At 46.1% G+C, this 23,017-nt stretch overlaps 1 protein-coding gene across 22 annotated transcripts in view; it reads right to left on the reverse strand.

The window, feature by feature from the left end:
• Positions 1-23,017, reverse strand: part of PML (PML nuclear body scaffold) — a 41,057-nt gene that overhangs the window by 13,589 nt on the left and 4,451 nt on the right. For 21 of the 22 annotated variants that reach the window (XM_047735501.1, XM_047735502.1, XM_047735517.1 and 18 more), the window contains exons 3-4: positions 6,580-7,160; positions 4,975-5,045 (exon numbers count right to left, since the gene is read on the reverse strand). In XM_047735501.1, coding sequence (XP_047591457.1) covers positions 4,975-5,045; positions 6,580-7,160 — 652 coding nt within the window. Of the gene's footprint in view, positions 1-4,361; positions 4,871-4,974; positions 5,046-6,579; positions 7,161-23,017 lie in introns of those variants that run through there. The other variant, XM_047735524.1, reaches the window with a different exon arrangement.

The following is a 23,017-nucleotide window of genomic DNA, read 5'->3' on the forward strand; positions in this document are numbered from 1 at the left end:
TCCCCTCCCGAGACTGTACGGACCAACAATGCCTTAAGGCTTACTCAACAACAGCTCCCCACACAGTGCTCGCTCCTGATGGAAACCACTCCTCTATAGGTGCAAAGTTAGAATAGTGAGGAGACCCTTCCAGGGCACTTCCCTGTGACCTGCACTCTGCCCCTGAGCCTTAACACCACCTGGGTCAGAACAGCAACTATACACCTTGGACCCATCACTGAAAACTCAGGGCTCGGTCCCCCTCTACAGAATGGGAATACCAGTAACCTCTGTCACCAGTAACATCTGTCTCATGGGAACATGCAGATGAACTCTGCTGTGCTTGGAGGAGCAGCTGACACTTAGTGTCACCAATGACATTGATGGTAAAGACTGCTTTTAGAGCTATGCTGTGCCGAGAGCTGTGTGAAGCGCCTCCTACACCCAAGCCGAAAGGAAGGAGGAAAGGGGCAGGTCCTTAAACACAGAATTTCCATATGACCCAACAATGTGACTCCTAGGCAGAGGCCCGAAGGGCGGGGAACAGATGTTCCGATGGAAACCTGGCACACCAGAATTCACAGCAGTCAAAAGGTGTCTATCAACTGCTGAGTGGATATACAAACGTGGGACAGCCACTCAGTGGAGCATTATTCGGCCGTAAAAAGGAACAAAGCTCTGTATTTGCAACCTGGATGAACCTTGTACGCCACGTGAAATGAAAAGAAGCCAGCCCCAACAGAGGACACGTTGTAGGGGTCCATTCATATGACTATCTGCAAGGGCTGACCGCATAGGGACAGAGAGCAGGTGGGATGCCGGGGTGGAGGTGGGGGAGATGGGGAGCAGCCACAGCATGGGGACGAGGTCCCCTTTCCGGATAATGGGGATATTTGGGAACTAGGCGGGTGGGGAGGTTGTATAAGATTGTAAGCATACTAACTGTCCCTAAACTGCACCCCCTAAGATGGCTCAAATGGGGCATTTTCCTCTATAAATTTAACAGAAAAAAAAAAATTATAGTTAAAAAAAAAGAAACAGGGACCATCCTTGATTATTGCCAATCTACAGAGAAGCATCAGAGGCACGAGAGGTGAAGTGACTTGTTTCCCAAAGTCCTGGACCAGGGCTGGAATCTCATGTTTCTGAAAACAGCTGGAGGGGGGGTGCTTCCCCAAGCCCAGACGCACCGGAGAAAGCAGGTGCCAGGCTATGGGATGAGGAGGCCAGGGGTATCTTTCCTCACAGGGACAAGCTCTGTCCCTCCGGCGTGGTAGAAGAGGGGTCAGGCCCACCCACACAGGGGAGCCTGTGCTAGGGGCAGGCAGGGGAAGCCCAGCACAATGGGGCCCTGCTGTACTGGGACGAGAACCCCTTAGGAGGGGCTCCTCTCGGTATCGAACACTTTGATGTGGGATGTGGGCTTCCACATCATTTGCTATAACGGACTGACTTCCTTTTCCCCTCCTTCCCTCCTGGGTTTCTTTTCCTCGACATCTGTGCAGAAAGGAAGGAGGGTTGTCTCTCTGGCTCTGAGCAGAGTGGAGCTGGGAGGGAGGGGGGAGAACAGTGGAGCTCCTGGGCCTCTAGGAAAGTATACAGTCTCTGCTGAGTGCTCCACGCCAGTGGTTTTCAAACTACAGTCTGTGACCCATTAGCAGATCATGAAAGCAATTCAAGCATGACTCATGTAACAGGTGTAATTTATCCTGCAAAACTTCCATTTCAGCTATAGTTATGCATGTGCATATAGACTAGATTCAAAATATATTTCTTTACAATGGGTAGTGGTCAAAAATTGAAACCACCTCACACCCAATTTGGACGGCGATCATTGAAAACTGGGGTTGAGATGTAGAGAAAATGGAGACCACTGTCAGTGGGACCATAGCATGGCGTAGCCAACTGTGGGAAATGGCATAGTGACTCCTCAAAACATTAAAAATAGAATTACCATATGATCCAGCAATTCCACTGTTAGATAAATTTTATGTTATGTGTATTTTATCACCATGAAGAAATTTTTTTTTTAAGTTGAAAAGGTCCTTTTGTGTCTGGATTTACAAGTCCCTAGTAGGTCAAAGACTACCTCAACGTGGGCTATGGACTCCCCACAGGTGGGCCTGGGTTCCTCTCTCTGCCTTTGTCCCACCCATGAAACCCCCAGTCCCAGGTTCATGAAGGAGGGGACACACAGGAGGGCTCACTAAAGACAAAAAATCATGATGACTGACTTCCAGTTGTTTTACAGCTTTAAAATGTTTTATTTTTTTTTTCATGAAAGTATTTTAACGTCATTATACAAAGAGCCAGTCCTAGTCAAGCCTACTGCTGTTCTTCTCATTGCCTCTGTGTGGGTGCATGACCCCAGTGAAAGTAAACAAACCATTTCAAGAGGGATCAAGGGCTGACGCCGGAAGCCCAGCTCCTACCTCCTAAGGCAGGGGCTTTGGCCCAAGAGTGGCCTTTCTCCGGGCACAGCTGATGGACATTTCTCCTGAGACCGCCTAACCATGCCTGCCTCCCAGCCTTGCTGGAGCTGCTCCACTGGTCCCTTGGGCTCACAGTGTGAAACCTGTTCCTCTCCCCCAGCTCCACTGGCCTGCATGTCCCCTCCTCCAGCCAGCTACCAAAGCGAAAGCAAGATGCTTTGCAAAAAAAGGAGCATTCTTCTCATGCTCCAAGTTCAAACTGCGCAGTAGTGGATAGGATGATGAGAGGTAACGTAAAGACAAAGACCTGGCAAAAAGCTGTTCATTAATCAGCGACTGGCACCTGGAAAGACAGCCGAGCTCTGTGGACCCGGGGTGCTTCGCACAATTATTCAGAGGATTTTCTGGGGGACATTATTCATCCTAGCATTGTAATACCAAACAACCTAAACATACATTGGCAGGAAACTGGGTAAGTGAAGATGCTACATCCATACAACGGGCCACGGTGCACGTGCAAAAAAGCAGCAGGAATCTCCCTACCTACCCATAGTGTAAGAATTCCAGAAGATTCCAGAATACTTCCTTGGGTGAAAAAGCCTGGGCACAACACTCTGAATATAGGGTATTATGCTACCTTTGTCCCAAAAAAGAATGGAAAAACCGATGACCTGTGATCATATTTGCTTGTAATGACATAAAGAAATTCTGGAAGGATATGTAAGAAATAAAGATAGGTATGTGGGCATAAGAAGTGGGAAAATAGGGATGAGGTGGGAGTGAGACATCATGTATCTCTTTCTTTCTTTTTCTAAATCCAGATCATGTATGTGCAGGTTCGGGGCAGCAAGGTGCCACATGTAGTGTAGTATGTGGAAATACAGGTTATGCACAATTACAGTCTTTTTCGCATTGCCTAAATTGTTGCAATGTTGACTAATGGGAGAGCTCAAATGAGGAATGGGGTAAGGAGAGATGGTAGGTGAGTATCCTTCCCACCTCAAAACAGTGGTTCTCAACTGAGCTACAAATTATTGTAGCCTGGGGATCAAAAAAATATTTTAGGTCCAATTTATATACAGTGAAATGCAGAAACTGGAAGCGTACACATCAATGACATTTTAAAAACTGGAGTACAGTTGACTTCCTTATCACTTTCTGTTTTTCCTTCTGACCATGTGATTGTATGACTTATCCAAAAAACAAAAGACAATGTCCTTCTTTATTTGTCAAGCTGTGTATCTGGGGATGCAGTACCCAAAGCAGTTAGGAGTGGGCTTCTAGTCCTACCCCTACCTTGCCATGTCATGTGGCTCTGAGTTAAGTCACCCTCTCTTGGGGCCTTAACTTCAGCCTGTGCAGAAGAGCTCCGTCCTAGCTCCAAAACTCTCAGAGCCTAAATCCTGCCTCTTCCAGGAAGCCTGTCCAGATTGCCTCTGTTTCCTGCAATCCTCTCCCCTAAAGGCCATGTATGGTCAAGCCAGGAAGGCTCACCACCTGACTGCTACCATCAGAAGATCTGCTTTCCATGGAGGGCTGATCAGTCCAGGGCCCACATCCTTGACAGGCAGGCACATACAAACCTGGATGACCACGCTGCTTGGTCTAATGAGGAATTCTGGAAGCTTAGCCCGAAGAAGACAAACACCCAAGAGGGCAAGCCAGAGGAGTGCCACTGCAGTTTCACCCTGGCAAGCAATCTAAGAGCAGTCCACAGATGGGAGTGGTTGCCTCAAGAACTAGTGAGCTCGGGGCGCCTGGGTGGCTCAGTGGGTTAAAGCCTCTGCCTTTGGCTCAGGTCGTGGTCCTGGGGTCCTGGGATCGAGCCCCACATCAGGCTCTTTGCTCGGCAGGGAGCCTGTTCCTTCCTCTCTCTCTGCCTGCCTCTCTGCCTACTTGTGATCTCTGTCTGTCAAATAAATAAATAAAATCTTAAAAAAAAAAAAAAAAGAGAAAGAACTAGTGAGCTTCCTGTTCGTGGAGGTGTGTGTGTGTGGACAGCCACAGGTCAAGGGTGCTGCAGAGGGAATGCCATCATTAGAGGGGGGGCATGGACACCACCCAATCCTGAGAAATTATGGTCTTGCATCTATGCTGGTCCTCAAATCACACCAGTGAAACCCCAGGTGCTGGGACTGAGGTCTGACTCCAGGCCCTGTTCTCCTCTCCAAGAACCACGTGTGGGGGAACAGGAGGGAAGGGCCCTTTGGTGATTCCAGGAAAAGGCTCACATGTCTGGGATGGGGTACAGAGTAAGGGAGAGGTCATTTACCACATCTGTCAGAGCCACCCACCAGTGACCACATTCTTGACCTCCTGTCCACCCCTTCCCGAACCCCTCAAGTGCATTTAGGAGTCCAGAACCAGTCAGTTTGCCGTCCCTTCCTATATTCCCTCCCACCAAAAGCTCCAGTCCAGCCACTCACTATTCCTCTTGGGCACTCTCCCTCTTCTACTGCCTGCAGACATAGGGACAACAAGACTCAGTTTCCCTCCTGCCAGAGGGGAACCTGACTGCCCTGCTGGACCCTACCGCCTCCCCTCACATCTCAACCCATCTCACCAGGTCAATGTCAAGAGAGTCCCTGGAAGGGTTGGCAGCCTCTGGGCTGGCTCGCCGGGGTAGAGTTGCATCTGGAGAACACAGAAAAGGTTACAGGCAGGTCAGGGACATCCCTGGTGAGAGGCTTCTTGGATGGGACAATGACCAAGGAAACATCCCTTCTTGTTTTCCTAGAAACTCATGCTTCAGGGCCTCTCATGGCACTGGGGGAGCTCCACGGAGGGGCTGTCATTTGGAAGGACAGCTCCCTGACTGCAGGGAGCATGAACCCAGCCGGGGGGGGGGCAGTAGAATACAAACCCCAGGGGCACCCTCTGTCTATCTCCTGGCCACCACCAAGGCAAAGTGTGAACAATCCTAAGGTTATCATTGCTCACTGACTTCCCTGCATACAGTGAGAGCTTCACGATACTCTTGTGATCTACAGCCTGATTTCTATTACATCTAATCTAAATTTTTCATGCTTTAGAAAAGAGCTCCTTGCCCCTCCACTGCCTAGTTACAATACGGAAGACAAGCTGTTTAAATCTGTTGGTGTCACTTCCTGTGTCCAGAGTAACATTCACTGCCTAGGCGGAGAACGCACAAGTCCATGTGCACTCTAGGATTATACTTTTACAAGACCACTTCCCTCAGCTCTGAGGGTGGCAGTGAGTGAGGGATCCCTGATCACTGGCCCTTGCCTGGAAGCCTTCAGATTCCATTGCTACTCACCCCTTTCCCGGAAAGGGCATCCTCACACCAGTTTGTCTATCTAGAGCTCAGGATTCATTGGGAGGTTTTGTCAAAGAGCTTTTAAAGCTTCTTCACCCTGGAGGCCCTTTTGGGCACCCCTCTTCCTAGTGTCTCTTGAAAGAACCCCCTGACGTTACCAGCTCACACAGAGCTGCTACAACTCCAGCATTTGGCCCACAGAGCCAAGCACTACCTTGTTCTCCAGCTGTGTGATGTGCTCCCATCTGTGCCCTGGTTGGGCTGGACAGCTCTAGAGGTCAGCAACTGGTCTGCTGTCTACTTCCCAAGTGCCCAATACCAGGCAGGGCCCACAAAGGTGGGCAGCTGGTCCAGATGACTGGCCATGCTGGAGGCAAAGTATCTTCTCCACTGAGCCAAAGCATGGTTTTAGGTAAACATCCAACCACTCCAGGAGGTTTCCCTTCTGCTTTCCCCCTTCTGCTCTAACCTCACGTTCCAGTTGACTTCTCTGTTGCTAGACAGAGGGCTTAAGCGAACTTCCTAGAGTGGTTACTCTTTGGGGCTAAAATGCTAGTGGGTCTGGTTCTCTGCTTTGTATTTTCTTAACTTCTCCGAGGGTCACAAGATCACAGCTAATCCAAAGGGTCTTGCAAATTAGTAAAATACACCCCCTCTGGGAGGCTGCAGACTCCATGTCAGGGCCTACTCTCTCCCTTATCCTGCACTCTAAAATCTACAATGTGAGCAAACCCTAGACTTAATAAAACAACCCCCCCCCCCAAAAAAACCAGTTTCCTTTCCTGTCACATGTAAATGACCTTTTCCTGCCCCTCTCCCCCAGGGAGGAAGAGCAAAGCAGAAGCTCTTAAGTGGTTAAGGGGCTGGTCACGCGGTGGCTCGGGTGCTTACCTGTCCCCTGAGTGATGCAGGAGACGAGTTCCTGCAGGCGCACTTTGAATTCGTCGAAGCTGTCGGTGCGCACAGAGGTCTGCAGGTTCTGGGGCTCCTCCTGGCGCAGGCGGCCGAGCGCTTCCCGCAGGAAGCCATGAAGGTCCAGCACCTCCTGGTCAGAGGCATAACGTTTCATCCTCTGCACCAGCGAACCTCCCAAACGGATGCGCTGCAGCACAGCTTCCAGGTGGCCCAGCTGGCCCGCGATCTCCTCGTAGCTGCGCTGGTACTGCGCGCTCACGCCCTCCAGCAGCGCTTGCTCCTGGGCCAGCACGTGCGACACTAGTTGGCGCACGCGTGTGTGGATCAGCTCTTCGGTGTCTGCGCGCGCGCGGTCCAGCTGGCTGACAGCCGAGCGCATGCGCGCCTGCGCCTCCCCGAAAGCACGGTCCTGCTCCTGCAGCGCCTGCGCCATGGCGTCCAGCTCCTCCTGCCGCTTCTGGATCTCGGTGCTGATGTCGCACTTGAGCTCGCTGTGGATGTTATCCAGGAGCGCGCACGAGCAGCACAGTGGCTTGGAGCAGCCCCGGCAGTAGATGCTGCGGATACACAAGGCCGGCTTAGTTTTGGGCTCTCCTGTTCTCCCTCCACTCTCCCCCCCCCCCCCCCCCCCCCCCCCGCTTAAACTTCCGTAATTAAACACCTCTTCAAAAATTACAAAACTTTGAATCATGGTAGGTTTCTAGGTTCGTGGTCTTCCCGATTCAGTGTGTGTTTGTGTGTGTGTGTTGTTTTTAAGATTTATTTATTGATTTGAGAGAGAGAGTGAGCACAAGCAGGGAGGGAGAGGGAGAAGCAAGGCTCCTCGCTGGGCGGGGAGCCCCATGGGGGTTCCATCCCAGGACTCTGGGATTATGACCTGAGCTGAAAGCAGACTTAACCGACTGAACCACCTAGGTGCCCCTCAGTTTGTGGTTATGGTGCTAGCCTCCAAATTACCAATAAAACATTAGAACATAAAAAAGTTACTAAAGCAACAACAGCTAGCCTTCGTCTGTGAAACAAGGCACAAACACACAAAAAGTTAATCATCTTTTCACACCACTTCTGAATTTCTTTTCCTTTCTTCTGAGGCAACCAGATGAGCATCTGGGTGCATCCTTCCACAACTCTTCACAAACCACTTTACGTAAATAGCCAGACAATGCAGCTGCTTGCAGGATTTTTTTTTTTAAAGATTTTATTTATTTATTTGACAGAGAGAGATCACAAGTAGACGGAGGCAGGCAGAGAGAGAGAGAGAGGAGGAAGCAGGCTTCTCGCTGAGCAGAGAGCCCGATGTGGGACTCGATCCCAGGACCCTGAGATCATGACCTGAGCCGAAGGCAGCGGCTTAACCCACTGAGCCACCCAGGCGCCCCTGCTTGCAGGATTTTAAGGACTCGATACATTTCATCCCATGTAAGGCTAGGTAGAGTTTCCATGGGGAGAATTATCCTTATCCTCATTTCACAAATGAAGAAACCTAGACATTCAGAGGTTAAAAAATTGGCTCAAGGATCTACAAGAATTTTGGTGGGTTGATGCTTGTTCCTCAAAACAAAAACAAGATCATGCTGTGAATGAGATCAGGAGTAATGACTTTGCAATTTCCTTCTCTAATTTAACTTTTTTCAGGCATTCCTGGAGGTGTAATAAATATAGATCTTACTGTATTCTTACATATATTCTCTTTTTTAATAGATTTTATTTATTTACTTGACAGGGAGAGAGATCACAAGTGGGCAGAGAGGCTAGCAGAGGTGGGGCGGGGGAGCAAGCCCCTTCCTGTGGAAAAAGCCCGATGTGGGGCTCAATCCCAGGACCCTGGGATCACCACCTGAGCTGAAGGCAGGTGCTTAACCAAATGAGCTGCCCAGGCGCCCCTATGTATTCTCTTTAGTAGCTCCTTTAAATTCCGTATGTATCACAACTGATCAGTCATTCTCCTGTTAATGGACATTCCAGGGATTTCCCATTTGTTTTTTATTTTATTTTTTATTTTTGAAGATTTTACTTATTTTTTTTAATTTTTATTGAGTTTTTTTTTTAAGATTTTATTTATTTATTTGGTAGACAGAGATCACAAGTAAGCAGAGAGGCAGGCAGAGAGAGGGGAAGGGAAGCAGGCTCCCTACTGAGCAGAGAGCCCGATGTGGGGCTTGATCCCAGGACCCTGGGATCATGACCTGAGCCGAAGGCAGAGGCTTTAACCCACTGAGCCACCCAGGCGCCCCGATTTTACTTATTTTTGAGAAAGAGTGAGCACGAGCGGGGTGAGGGGCAGAGGGAGAAGCAGACTCTCCACTGAGCAGGGAGGCCAATGCAGGCTCAATTCTCCAACTCTGGACTCGTGACCTGAGGCCAAGGCAGACACTTACCTGACTGAGCCACCCAGGCACCCCCAATGATCTCCTATTTGCACATTTTTTGTTTCTTTTTGCCAATACAGACAATGCTTTATGTGGCCTAACTCATGGATGCTTGTTTCTATGAAATAGGTTACAAATAATAGGAATGCTAAATCAAAGAGTGTGCATATTTTTATTTATTTAATAGAGTTTAGCTAACAGACACTTCCATAGCATTTACTATGTGTCAGACACTATTATAAGCATTTGAGAAATATCAACCCTTTTAATCTTCCTAATGCTCCTACAGAGTAGGAATTATTATATACTCATTTTAAGGATGAGGACACTGAACAAGAGGTACAATAACTTGTCCAAGGTCGCACAATTCATCAGTGATAGAGTCCTGAGGCAAAGTGTGGTAGGCAGAATAATGTACTAATTCCCAGAACCTGAGTATGTTACCTTATATAATGATAAGGACTTAGTCCATGTGATTAAGTTAAGGATCCAGGATAGGAAGATTATCCTGGATTATCTGGGTGGACCCAATGTAATCACAAGGGTACTTATAAGGAAAAAGGGGGAGGCAGGCAGGTGTGAGGAAGAAGATGTGATCACAGAAGCAGAGGTCTCTTTTGATGCTACCTGCTGGCTTTGAATATGCAAGGGGGCCATGAGCCAAGGAAAGCAGGCAGCACCTAGAAGCTGGAAAAGGCAAGAAAACAGACTGGCCCCAAGAGCCTCCAGAAGGAATGTGGCCCTCGATTTTATCTCCATGAGACCCATTCAGACTTCTGACCTCCAGAGGTATGTAGTAACAAACCTGTCATGTGTGAAGCTCCTATATGTGTGCTAATTTGTTACAGCAGCAATAGGAAACTAATATAAGACCCCAGGCAGTCTGGCTCAAGTCCCTGGTCTGACACACCGCAACGCCCCCTCTTCAAACGTTCCCAGGAAAATATTGTTGATCACTTCCTCAGAAATTTGCTGTGATTTATTCTCATTAGCAGTGATAGTCAGCCCACTTGAATCCAGAAGAAAGGATTTTAGCTGGAGCCACTCTGGCCTTTGTTACTGAGATCAGCTTGTCCTGTTGGCCATCCAGACTCCAAAAACTGCCACCAGTAACCAGTCCTCAGCTTTGCCGGCTCCCAGCCTCCCCAGATCAGAAGAAGGCAGGGCCTCGAGCCTGAACCTCTTGATCAAACACAAGACACTTATTCCAGGCCAGCAGAGGTTTCTTGGAGAGCCCTGAGTGTAAGGGAAGCATGCGGGCTGCAGCTAGGTCGGGGGCATTCAGATCTGCCAGCCTGGGGAAATCTAATGTAAGTGACAGATACCCATTACCATGAGGCAGGGCCAGGGACTGGGGTTAAGTGGCAGCTGAAGCAGAGAAAAGAGCCAGGCAAACATGGATCTGACCTGGGCTCTGTCCCCTGGGCAAGTCACTTAACCTCTCTGCACCTCGGTTTTCTTATCTGTAAAACAGGGATAATCCCCAGCTCATACGGGAGTGCCACAGACGATCAAATGAGAGAGGTGCTACATAAATGTTCTCAACAAAGGCTGTGATGACTGTAATTGACTGAACTATTAATACTCACCAAGATACTATTAACAAGAAATGCTGAGCGATTATGAAAAGAAATAATTGCAAAGGGCAGCTTGGCAACAGCCATCAAAATCACGAACATATTTATCCTCTGAACCAGCAATCCCTCTCCTACGTGTCTATTCTGTAGCTCTATCTCTAATTTACAAAGTAGCATCTGTACAATGCAACACAGTATGTAAGAGCAAAGAACAGAAACAAGGGTAGGCAATGACTTTCATAAATTAGGATTGTATTCCATACAGTGGAATGCTGTGCTGCTGTAAGAAATCCAGGAAGCTCTTTATATGAAAAAATCTCCATGGCAAAATGCAGATAATAATAGGAGCAATAGAAAGATTAAATGAGTATATGTGTATATATATATATATATATACACATACATATATATATGAGTATATATATATATATACATATATATATATATATGATTAGACTAGTGACTAGCATATAATGAGTGGTCAATATTTATTGTTATTATTATAATGCATATTTTAAATAAAATTGGGGTGCCTGGGTGGCTCAGTCTATTAAGTCTGCCTTTGGGTCAGGTCACGATCTCAGGGTCCCAGGATTGAGCCCTGAATTGGGGAGAGGGGAGTCTGCAGCTCCCTCTCTCTCTGCCCCTCCCCCTGTTCATGTTCTCTCTCTCTCTAAGAAATAAATAAGTAAGTAATCTTTTAAAAATAAATAAATAAAATAAATAGGATGCCACCTATTGGGTAAGAATGAAGAAAAGTAAAAATACATTTACATTTGGTTGTATCTGAATAAAAACATCTTAGAAGGACACACAAGTTAATAAAAGTGATATGGATGGGATGGGGGAGAGGTGGAGTGAGACACTTCACTGCAAGCCTTTTAAATTGGTATCATGTTTGGGGCACCTGGCTGACTCGGTCCATTGAGTGTGCGACTCTTGGTCTCAGGGTTGTGAGTTTTGAGCTCTACGTCGGGGGTAGAGATTACACTAAAATATGTTTTGTTTTTTTTTTAAAGATTTTATTTATTTGTCAGAGAGAGAGGAGAGCGAGCGAGCACAGGCAGACAGAATGGCAGGCAGAGGCAGAGGGAGAAGCAGGCTCCCCGCCAAGCAAGGAGCCCGATGTGGGACTCGATCCCAGGACGCTGGGATCATGACCTGAGCCGAAGGCAGCTGCTTAACCAACTGAGCCACCCAGGCGTCCCTGTTTTTTTTGTTTTAATGAAATCCTGTAATTGCTTTCATTTTAGAACCTTGTGAATGTGTCACCTATTTTTTAAATGAAACAACAGAATACTAATCAACATGGGCAACTATATAGCATGTAGAAATATAGGAAGAACTAAGTAAAATCTGCAGTCACTTTTCTGGCTTTGGACACATGGGAGGGGCTGAGTCTGAAGGTAGACCCTTCCTTAGAAAGAGTGTTCCAAGCCTGGGAGGGGTACACCTAGGGTAGCCTGGCTGGTGGGAGAGCAAGACCTTCCGGGTTGACCACAGTCTCCGCTGGGCCCTATTCCTGAGCCCATCTGTCCTGAATGGGGTGTCCCTAGGGAAAGTGGCCACCGTTCCCCAACTGGCTGGAAGCATCCCTATGGGATGGCTGCCCTACAGCAGGGCCCCTGGGTCTGAAAGCCCCCAGCCTTCTGAGAAGACTGAGGTGTGGACCATAAAGAGGAGTGAGCCATCAAGGGGCTCTCACCTGGGAGTTCCTTGGCCTAGGGTTCCTTCGCTCTCCCTCAAGGAACACTCACGGAGCACCAACTGTGTGCCTGGATGTGGAAGGCAGGGGAGGTTGGCACGTGCCCACCAGGAGCTCCATGACAAAAGCCCAAACTTACCACAGACATAGAGAAGACTAGCTCTAAAGCAAAATGACAGTTATTTGCTCTCAAAAGAATGAACTAAAAATAGCATAGAATTAACATGAAGTTGCTCCAGAAGGTGGCCAGAATACACCAGAATGAAGAGTAGAAAATTGCTTAATCCTATCCCAGCAGTACGAACAAAGAGAAATATGGAAGAAATTTCTCTTTCACAAACAGCAATTTTTAAGTGCTTAAAAAAAATGTAGACATAATCTAACAAAGAATATACATATGGGAAAGAGGACAAAACTCCACTGAGAGAGAAAAGTCTAAAAAACAGAAAGATGTGGGGCGCCTGGGGAGCTCAGTGGGTTAAGCCTCTGCCTTCGGCTCAGGTCATGATCTCAGAGTCCTGGGTTCGAGCCCCGCATTTGGCGGGGGGGGTCTCTGCTCAGCAGGGATCCTGCTTCCTCTCACCCCCTCGCCTACTTGTGATCTCTCTGTCAAATAAATAAATAAAATCCTTAAAACAGGGGCGCCTGGGTGGCTCAGTGGGTTAAGCCGCTGCCTTCAGCTCAGGTCATGATCCCAGGTCCTGGGTTCGAGCCCCACATTGGGCTTTCTGCTCAGCAGGGAGCCTGCTTCCTCCTCTCTCTCTGCCTGCCTCTCTGCCTACTTGTGATTTCTCTCTGTCAAATAAATAAATAAAGTCTTTAAAAAAAAAAATCCTTAAAACAACAACAACAAAAACAAAAACAGAGAGATGTACCCAAGGTCCCAATTGGAGAGGCTGAATATTAAGATTAACAATTCTTCTCAAGTTAATATAAAGGTTTAAGGCAATTTGAATCAAATTACAGATGAGAATTTGAAACTTCACCAACTGATTATAAATTTCACAAGATGGGAAAATAGGATAGGATAGTTATGAAAATTTGGGGAAATCAGCATCAAGAAGGGAAATTTTCTCTGCCAGATAACACAAGACAGAATGACTGTTTTTAAAAGAGAATGTGTGGGGAACCTGGGTGGCTCAGTTGGTTAAACATCCAACTCTTGGTTTTGGCTCAGGTCATGATCTCAGGGTCGTGAGATCGAGCCCCACGGCGGGCTCTGTACTGGGCATGGAGCCTGCTTAAGATTCTCTCTCTCCCTCTGCTCCTCCCCCCAAAGCACATGCTCTCTCTCTCTCTCTCTCTCAAATAAATACATAAAACTTAAAAAAAAAAAAGTATATGTCATGCTAGCCTCAGGAAAGATAAAGCTCAGCAGAACAGACCACATAAAATCTGGCATCGATAAGACTGTGACAGTTTATGGAACAAAGAAAGCATCCACACTAATGGACATTAAACAATTTCATTCAACAACCGGCATGGAGAAAACTGGCCACCAGGGGGCAAAAGGCAAGTTAGAGCTTGCTTCACACATCACACTACAACACATTTCTGATGGGTCACAGAGTTAAATGTGAACCGTGACACCAGGGATACGAGAGTTGACTATTTACTTATGATGGTGAAGACCTTATAACCACTGAAGAAATGGGAGAAATCCCACAATCAACAGATGCAACTACTGAAAATTCAAAACTACGTATTTTCTGGAAAGACATTCACAACTTCCTACCATGAGAAAAGCAAGTTACGGAATGCTATGTGCTGTTCGTTTCGTTTTAGATGATTATAGAGATTGCAAGAAGGAGAGGAAAGAGTGTATATCGGTGGGAGTTAGTGACTTCTTTCTCTTTCTCCCTCCCCACCTTTTGATCCATTTAGATCTCCCCAAAATTTCCATAATCGCTTAGAAGTGAAGGAGTTCAGACTTTAAATGGGAGGCAATGGAGACCTCAAAAAAATGTTCCATCTAGGAATTACAAAGTTCTTCCTCTTCCTCCCTGAGACGGATTGTTTTGCTTATCCGTTTATGATCATTTGGTGAATTGACTATGTTGTTGGTATTTTAATAAAAGCCTCAACATGTTTCCTGGGTTCTCAGTCTCCCCATAAACTGCTGTGCCAAAGGCCATGTAACAGGAGGAAGGGTATGGTTCTGGAAGTGGACAGCCATGGGCCCGAATCTGAGCTGTTCCGCTCCTAGTGACAAGGCCTTGAGTAAATGACTTTCTCTCTCTAGAGTCTGAACTTCCCCATCTATAAAATGGGGATAGATAAGGACACCTCTCATGGACTGTTGCAAGGACAAAGATGGGCTTGTGTATGTGAACTCACCTGAATAGTGGCCAGGTCCACATTGGATATTCTGGAACCATGAAAGAAGGGGAGGCATCAACTACCCCCGTACACATGACAGGCATAGCCCTTCTATGGGTGTGTGAAGCTCTTAACCCCGAACAGTAAGGAAACATCGCACTGAGTGTGGTCTTTGGGCTGTCCCCTTCCCACTGTGGTCAGACCACCCCAGTGCAGCCACACCTCCCACCAGAGACCAGAGCGGCATGCCACTTCTGCTGTTCTAGGAAACAGGGTAGCTCAGAAATGCAGGAGGCAAAAATCCTATGAAAATGGGAGCTGTAGAGGAGAGCTGGCCCCAGAGCAGGACTCCAGGCCGGGGCCCGGCTTTGCAGAATGGCAACCAGAAAACTCTCTCCTCAACCACCCTCCCTCCACAAGAGTGGTGGGGAGCTTTCCCTTGGGTGGTGTTAGCAAAAGGAGCAGCCTCCTTTGCAGACTCAAATGATCAGCTGGAGGGCAAGTAAAGGGACCCATCAGTTATTTACACAGGAGTAGGAACTCATTTAATCAGACGGGTTTCCTGCACTCTGCTGGGGAACAGAGTTGAGGAAAGATTTCTGAAGCTGGGAGAGGAACTGGGTAATTGCAGAACCTGGGATACTGACAGTGAAAGCATTATTCCTGGTCACCTCCCCTCCTCCAACCCTTCACTGGTTGAGAAGGTGGTGGCAGAGATGGGAGAACCTGAGGGCTCAGAGAGGAAGATGCTAGAAAAGAAGGAGCAAGGAAAAGAGAGAGGAGAAAGCCTTGTCTGTTTTCCACTATGGTCTTACACCAACCCCACACCCAAGAATGACGAAGAAGAAGTTTGTGCTTTTCCTTCCCCACTGGTTTCTAGGCCATCCCTGCTCCCAAGTCAGAGGGCTGGCATATCCATGGTGGACAGCGTTCTGAGAGGCCACATCACTGCCCTACTTATCCAGAGAATGGCACTGCCACTGAAAGGCCACTCAAGCCAAAGACCAAGGGGACTGTCCCCGCCCCCTCCCCACTTTAATAGCTCATCATTAATTCTTATTGATTCCTTTCATTTACCTAAAATAAATAAATAAATAAATAAATAAATAAATAAATTATTAAGCACCAACTGTATGCAGGCTTGGTGCTAGGATATAAAGGTAGAATCCTGGTTCCTAAATTTGTCCCATCAGTTCCCATTGCTACCACCTTTGTTCTTGCCTCAGTCGCAACTTATCTACTTCGGCGCTGTCCTCTAAGGCCTCTGTGCCTCTGGTCTCTCCAATCAACCTTTCCCAGTGCCACCAACACGGTATTTCTACAATGTGAGGACCATCACACACTCAGAAGTACAGTCAAGACAGTATCAAGCACAAGACATTTTTAAAGCATCTTATGAGTTATGTGTTAATAAAGGAGATTCAATTTTTGGAACACTGTGAGAAAACTTGGGGGAATTCACTGAGTTTTATAACAACACCCTACAATTATACAGTATTGAATACTAGCAAACTTTGATGAAATAGGAATTTACGTGCCCAGAAATGTTGCAAGACAGAAAGACAAGGTTTATCACACAGACGAGTACAGTGGTCATCAAACTATTTAAATCTGATCTAATCTGGGGTGCCCAGGTGGCTCAGTCAGTTGGGCACCCGATGTTTGGTTTCCGCTCAGATCAAGGTCTCAGGATAGTGAGGTCTAGCCCTGCCATTGGGCTCTGTGCTCAGTGGGGAGTCTGCTTCTTCCACTCATTCTTCCACTCATCCTTCTTCCACTCATCCTTCTGCCCCTCCCCCTGCACGCACACACTCTCTCATGAGTGCTCTCTCTCTCACAAATAAATAAATACATCTTTATATCTGATCTAGTTTCAGTAAAGGAGATGGCAAAAGAGATGGAAACAGCTAAAACAATCGATTAATTAAAGCCATGAATGAGAAAAACATTATTTGATGATTAAGTTAACACTAACTTAACACCTGTTATTAGTTAGATGGCATATGGTATAAAAAGGCAGCTCTTCTACGGAGCCACACCGATCTTGAAATTCTTCTCCAACTCTAACAGCTTTGGCAGAACAAATTCAAACAGCAAAAGAAGCCAAAGCAGGAATTTGTTACAAAATTCAAAGACCAGAGTTAATCATTAAATGTTAATAGAATCTGGTAAAATAGAAAACAGTAACTCCTTACATAGAGGAAACAATTTTGATAGTCTCAAGTACTTTTATCACAATGCGTACAAAATGATTTTATGTAACTCTGAACATATACTGTGGTTCTGATCGTCATTACTCATTCAATGATCATGAAATAAATCAGTTTCCCCCAAGCTGTAGTAATACTGTTAAGATTATGAATTGGGAAAACCTGGAAATAATAAATTAATGATTGTAATACCATAATGGTGATAGAAGTAAATGAGGAGGAAAAGGAAGAGGAAAAAAGAGGAGTAAGAAAATTTCACTGACATAAAGAGACTTTAATTATTATTATTATTATTTTAGTCTCTAAGATTTTGTTTATTTATGTATTTGAGAGAGAGAGAGAGAGAGAGTGAAAGCAAGATGCACAAGCAGAGAGAAAGAATCCCAGGCAGATTCCATGCTGATTTGGAGCCTGACGTGGGGCTTGATCTCTCCACCCCAATATCATGACTTGAACTGTAATGAAGAGTCAGATGCTTAACTGACTGAGCCACCTAGGCCCTCTGAAATAAATAGAATTTTTAGATTGAAGGAGCCTGCCAGGTTTCAGAATAATCTGATACAAAGTGCTCAACACCAAGGCAGTTTGGTTAAATTAATAAACTTCAAGAAAACATATCTTTAGGTATCAAGACAGAAAAAGCAAATAAATTTGGCTCAGTCCTTTCCTCATGAACATGGAATGCTGGAAGACAATGCAGCAGTCTATAAAATTCTACAGGCAACGGCGTGTAGATTACATTATACCCAGCGAAGGTATCAATCAAGCAGAACAGCAACTGACAGACATTTTCTAGGAATCCAAATTCTTGCTTACTGACAACATCCGTCCAACTAAGAGCTTAATCAAAGTAATGAATTTGCAAGAAGGAATGCCAGAGTAAAACGGCCAGGGCCATGCCTGAGAGCCATCCTAACACAGCATCAAGACAGGTAGATGGCAGTGGTCCATCCTGATCTTTCTCAGCAGAGACTCTATTATAAAAAGAAGCTACAATGACTCCAACCTCTTAATGTATTAGCAACATATATATAGTTTTTGCTTACTGTTAGATATTTTAGGAAACATTTTAGGATGAAGAAGTAGTTCTTTGAAGTTTAGTAAGTCCAGTTTTACTTCCATATCTTTTGCTTGTGTTAAACTCAAGGGAATTTAAATTTATGATTGCTTAAACAGCATGCCTCCTTTTAATAATCCACTTCCGAGGGAAAAAACACTCTGAGTTTAAAAAGCAACTTGCCAGGGCACCTGGGTGGCTCAGTGGGTTAAGCCTCTGCCTTCAGCTCAGGTCATGATCTCAGGGTCCTGGGATGGAGCCCTGCATCGGGCTCTCTGCTCAGCAGGGAGCCTGCTCCCCACCCCGCCCCCCTCTGCCTGCCTCTCTGCCTACTTGTGATCGCTGTCTGTCAAATGAGTAAGTAAAATCTTAAAAAAAAAAAAAAAAGCAACTTGCAGAATCCCTTTTTGTACCTCAGCCTGGTTATGAGTTGCAGACTGCCCGAATGCAGAGGCCAGCAGTGCCAGGAAAGGCACACACAGTCTGCAGTCAGGAAGCCCTGCACCTGTTCAGGCCTTAGCTCAGACAACATCTCCTATTCAGCTGGGCTCCCATTAGTGCACCAGCCTCTCGCCTCATTTATACAATGGGAACAGTTCTCTGTTCCTCAATAATCTTTCAAGAAGGTATGAGAATGAAGTCGACCACCCAGGGAAACCAGCTCAAAAGACAGGAAAGTACGGTTGTATTAACAATTTATGTATTAACTCCAACCAGAAGAGCCCATTCTCTGCCCACAGAGGAAAAGGGAAAGCTTTCTGTTGGAAGGGGACTGCCCAAGTGCCAAGGGGTTAGGGAGCTTCCCTTGAGGCTGGCTTCCAGCCTGTCCAGCTGCGCAGACAGCTAGCTGATCTAATCAGAAACACACTCAGACTAGGTTTAGAATTCGGGAAGAGATTTTTGCTCTTTCCCAGTGGATTTAAGGATGAGGGCACATACAAGGGCCTCTGGAACTGCTGTGTTCATCTGGCAAGCAGTAGGGAGAAAGCCTTCTGTGAATGGAGCTGACTGGGAGGAAAGCCACGTCCCAAGAAACACAGAGAAAATAGGTCCTGGTGACACAATTTGAATACCTAATCAAGTCGGGTCAGAAGGCAGCCACAACCTTATTCACCTCTTACAGAAGCCATTCATTCATTTTAGCTTAAGCCACCAGATAAAAATTTGTTACCGATTTACAGATTTGTTTCAGCTGTAACTCATACAGAAGACCCCCCTCGAGGTACAGCTCACATGTCCCTGTAGCCACACATTCAACCAAATCTACTTTAGAGCTCCACCTCCCCATCCCACCTGCCTCCATGAAATGAAAAGCAGTTGCTCTTGGCGATGGAAACAAGTCCCCTGGGTGAGTTCACAGGAAAACTTGGAAATGGAGTACTTGACGTGCCCTAACTCCTGGCAGCAACCTTCTTCCTGTCCACGTGGTGCTCCTGGGCCAGCTCTCAATCCCAGTAAGATCATCATTCCCCAAGAAGATGCAATTTACTGATAACTTCCACAGAGGGTACCAGGAAGGCCCCAGGCAAGGCCTGGACTAGGAGGCCAGCCAGACACCTGCAGTGCAGACTTTCAGGAGGCACTTGCTTGGTTCATGAAGTCAAGGGGGCTCCTTAGAGGTGACGCCTGCGGCACTGGCCTTCCTCCCCTGAGCCCTGACCCTCAGTGGGCCCATCAGGATGTCTTTTCCATTCCCTTCTCAGCAGCCCTTCCTTGCCATTAGCTCTGCCGCTGCACGCTGTCTGCCTCGGCCCTGAACTTCCCCTTGGCCTGTCCAGCCTGCTTCTCCCTGACCTGTTGTGAATCATGCCAACTTCTGGTCTTGGGAACTCTATCCCCAGTTTATGATCTCATCACACCTTTCAAACTGGATTAATAGGTCTTTTGGTTTTTTTCACTCAACTAATTCAAATGCTTTCTGGCTATAAGCTTTGATGGCCTTGGACTCCTTCCCCTATCCCATCCAGCCAAGCTTTGGGATCTGAAACCCAGATATGGGTCTCAGTTCCTACTGCTGGCCTAGACCCATCATACTCTTGGGCTGAAGGCACTCCCAAATACACATGATGGAAAGGCTGGCAGTCACCTTGACCCCCAGGTCAGGCAGGTCCTGGGAGTGTGAGATTTGGACCTTTTCCCCAGCCTTCCATCTCTCCATTCTTGCAGGCCTCACCCCCACCTGGACCATGGCCTCCATCTCCTAGTGAGGCTCCCTTTTCTCTGGTGCAGATTTGCTTCAGTCTCTGCTGGTCAATCTCCTCAAATTCTTTGTGGAATGGGGTGATATATAAAAAAGCATGTAGCCAAACAAATACGGCCCTCCAGGTCTCCCAAATTTACCCACTTTACAGAACTGTGGTACAGAGAGAGAATCTGATCCTCCCACCATCTGCCTTAACATCCATCAGTGGCTTCCAACAGAGTCCCCCCACCCCCGACCAAGAGTCCCCTTCAAAGTATGTTCTATAAGCCATTCACTGGTAAAACAAGAACTACATGAAAAAGGAGCGAGCTGAGAATATTCTATGCCCCAGAAATGACAGGACAGAGTCCTAACTCAAAGCCCCCCATGTCTGACTCCAGCTGCCCCTTCTGGCCCCTGCCTTCAGGCATACCCTTTACTTATAATTCCTGAAATGCAGCAGACTCCCTCGTGCCTCTCTGCCTTTGTACCTGCTGCCTGGCCCACACCACCATGCCCCTGATGCCATTTGTCCTTTTTTATGTATCAGGCTAAATGTGACAGCCTCTTGGAAGGAAGCTACCTTCCCCAGCCAATGCCTTTTCTAAGATGACTCACTTTTGTGCCTGTGTGCCTCCTCCCTTCTGCCCTCAACAACGGACAGAGCATAGATACCAAGGTCAGCCCTGTGCCAAGCAGGGACAGAGTTACAGGACAGTGTGAAAATTATGCAAGCCCAGAGTGAGAAGGTTTTCTGTTGGCACTTGACAGCCCTGATGGTTAGTTGTAGATCTGGTTCTTCTACCAGACTGTGACCTCACAGAGTGCCAGGCCTCTATCTGTTCACAGTTATACCCCAGTGCCTAGCGGATGGCCTGCCACATAGAGGAAGTAGGCTGAAAAAACGTACTGATCAATGCTAGTGGCCCCAGGGCAAACACTCCCAGGCTGAGTTCTAAGTCTAAAGTCACCTCTGGAGCTCCCCAGCCAGAGTCCTAAATCAGCTCTGCATCAAGGGATGGAGTGCTTATTACTGCACTGTGACCTGAAGAAAGCTGTGGGTTATTTATGGCACTGAAGTTTCAGGCAGAAAACAGAAGTTGAGGGTTTCCAGTAACCACTGGCTAACTGTGAAACAATGTGAATTGTGAGTTGTCTGTGTATGTTCAAAAAATATATCTTTTTTTACTTAGCGAGTGAGCGAGAGGGGGTGTGCAGGTGAGGAGGTGGGGCAGAGGGAAAAGGAGAAAGAAAATGCCAGGCAGACTCTACCTTGAGTGCAGAACCTATGTGGGGCTCGAGCCCACAACCCCAAGATCACGACATGAGCCAAAACCAACAGTCAGACGTTCAACAAGTGAGCCACTCAGAAGCCCCTCTGTATATGATTTTTAGGCATTATGGTCAGGTTTTTGAAGCCATCCACATTGCTCAGGGGACCGGAATCCTGCCCTCTTGGCTGGACCAGCCTTGCCCATTGTACCTAGAGAAAAACTCACTCCACCCCCTACATCGGACGGCTCATAAGCCACTAAGAAATAAGAAATAAGAAAGGGGGAAAAAGAAAAGAAAAGGAAAGGAAAGAAAAGAAAAGGAAAGGAAAGAAAAGAAAAGAAAAAAGGGAACATCATTACAGTTGTAAAGGAAATTTTTAAGAATGCAAGATGAACTGGAAAATTTTCCAGAAAATCTAACCCAAGACCCATAACAGACCAATACCAGGGAGAAAATCTACTCTTCAAAAAAAGCACGAGTTTCAGATAGTTTTTTAAGAAACTTCTACAAACCCAAACTACATATGTTCTTCAGTTGTTCTAGAACAGAGCAGAGAAATTATAGGAACTTAATGTTGACTTAGAACTTAATATGTGCCAGGCACTGTGCTAAGCAATTTGTGTGTGTGTGTGTGTGTGTGTGTACCACATTCAAAAAAGCTTACAAATTCACTAAAAGAGATTAGTAGAAAATAAGTCAAAAACCTTGAAAGAAAGCGTATGTATTCATAAAAATTGATCACACTTATAAATACAGACAATAGCCTAAATAAAACAGTACTGAATGGAATTGAGCTATGAATTAAAATAATAGTATATCAGGACCAAATAGGCTTTTTCCTCCAGGGAATTAAAAAAAAAAGGCTCAACACAAATGTTGTTATATAATTCATCACACTGAAAGGTCAAGGGACACTTTCTTAGAATCCCAAAGAACACCCATTCCTGAGTTAAAAATAAAACAAAATAGTAGCCACAAAAAAACTGTTAAGCTAGAAGTGGGAGGCAACTTTCTGAATGTGATTTTGTAAAGTTACCTAAAGGAAGCCAGCAATAAAGAACACAGTATACAAGAAAAACCTCTCATGAAAGATAGGAATAAGATAAAGTAGTCTTTTCTTTCTTTTTAAGTTGCCTTTTCTAACCACTTCCTCTCGCTCTTCAATGTTATTCTGAGGGTTCTAGCTAACAAAGCTACAAGGAGGTAATATGTATAAATCCTGGAGAGAAAAAAGTTTTTATTATTTGCCAATGACATGATTTGTTTACCTAGGAAATCCAAAAGAATCAACTGGAGAAACTTACAAGAATAAAAGAGCTCAATCAGATGGCTGATATAAAAAATTAGGAGGCTTAGAGGATGTTAATGATAACCAGCAAGAAATGGTAATGGAAAATATTTTATTCACGGGGTTGCTAAATACTATAAATTTAACTATAATTTAAAAGTCCAAGAGGTATGGCCATAAAACTATAAAACTCCAAAGATATAACCAGAGATGACAACAACTCTCCCCAGATTTCATAGCTTCAGTCAAAATCCCAATGAATATGTAAGTTCTTTTTTTTTTTTTTTTTTTTACGATTTTACTTATTTATTTGACAGAGAGAGAGAGAGAGCGATCACAAGTAGGCAGAGAGGCAGGCAGAGAGAGAGGGGGAAGCAGGCTCCCTGCTGAACAGAGAGCCCAAGGTGGGGTTCGATGCCAGGACTCTGGGAT

The sequence above is a fragment of the Lutra lutra genome, chromosome 7, assembly GCF_902655055.1.
Source record: "Lutra lutra chromosome 7, mLutLut1.2, whole genome shotgun sequence".
Lineage (NCBI taxonomy): Eukaryota > Metazoa > Chordata > Mammalia > Carnivora > Mustelidae > Lutra > Lutra lutra.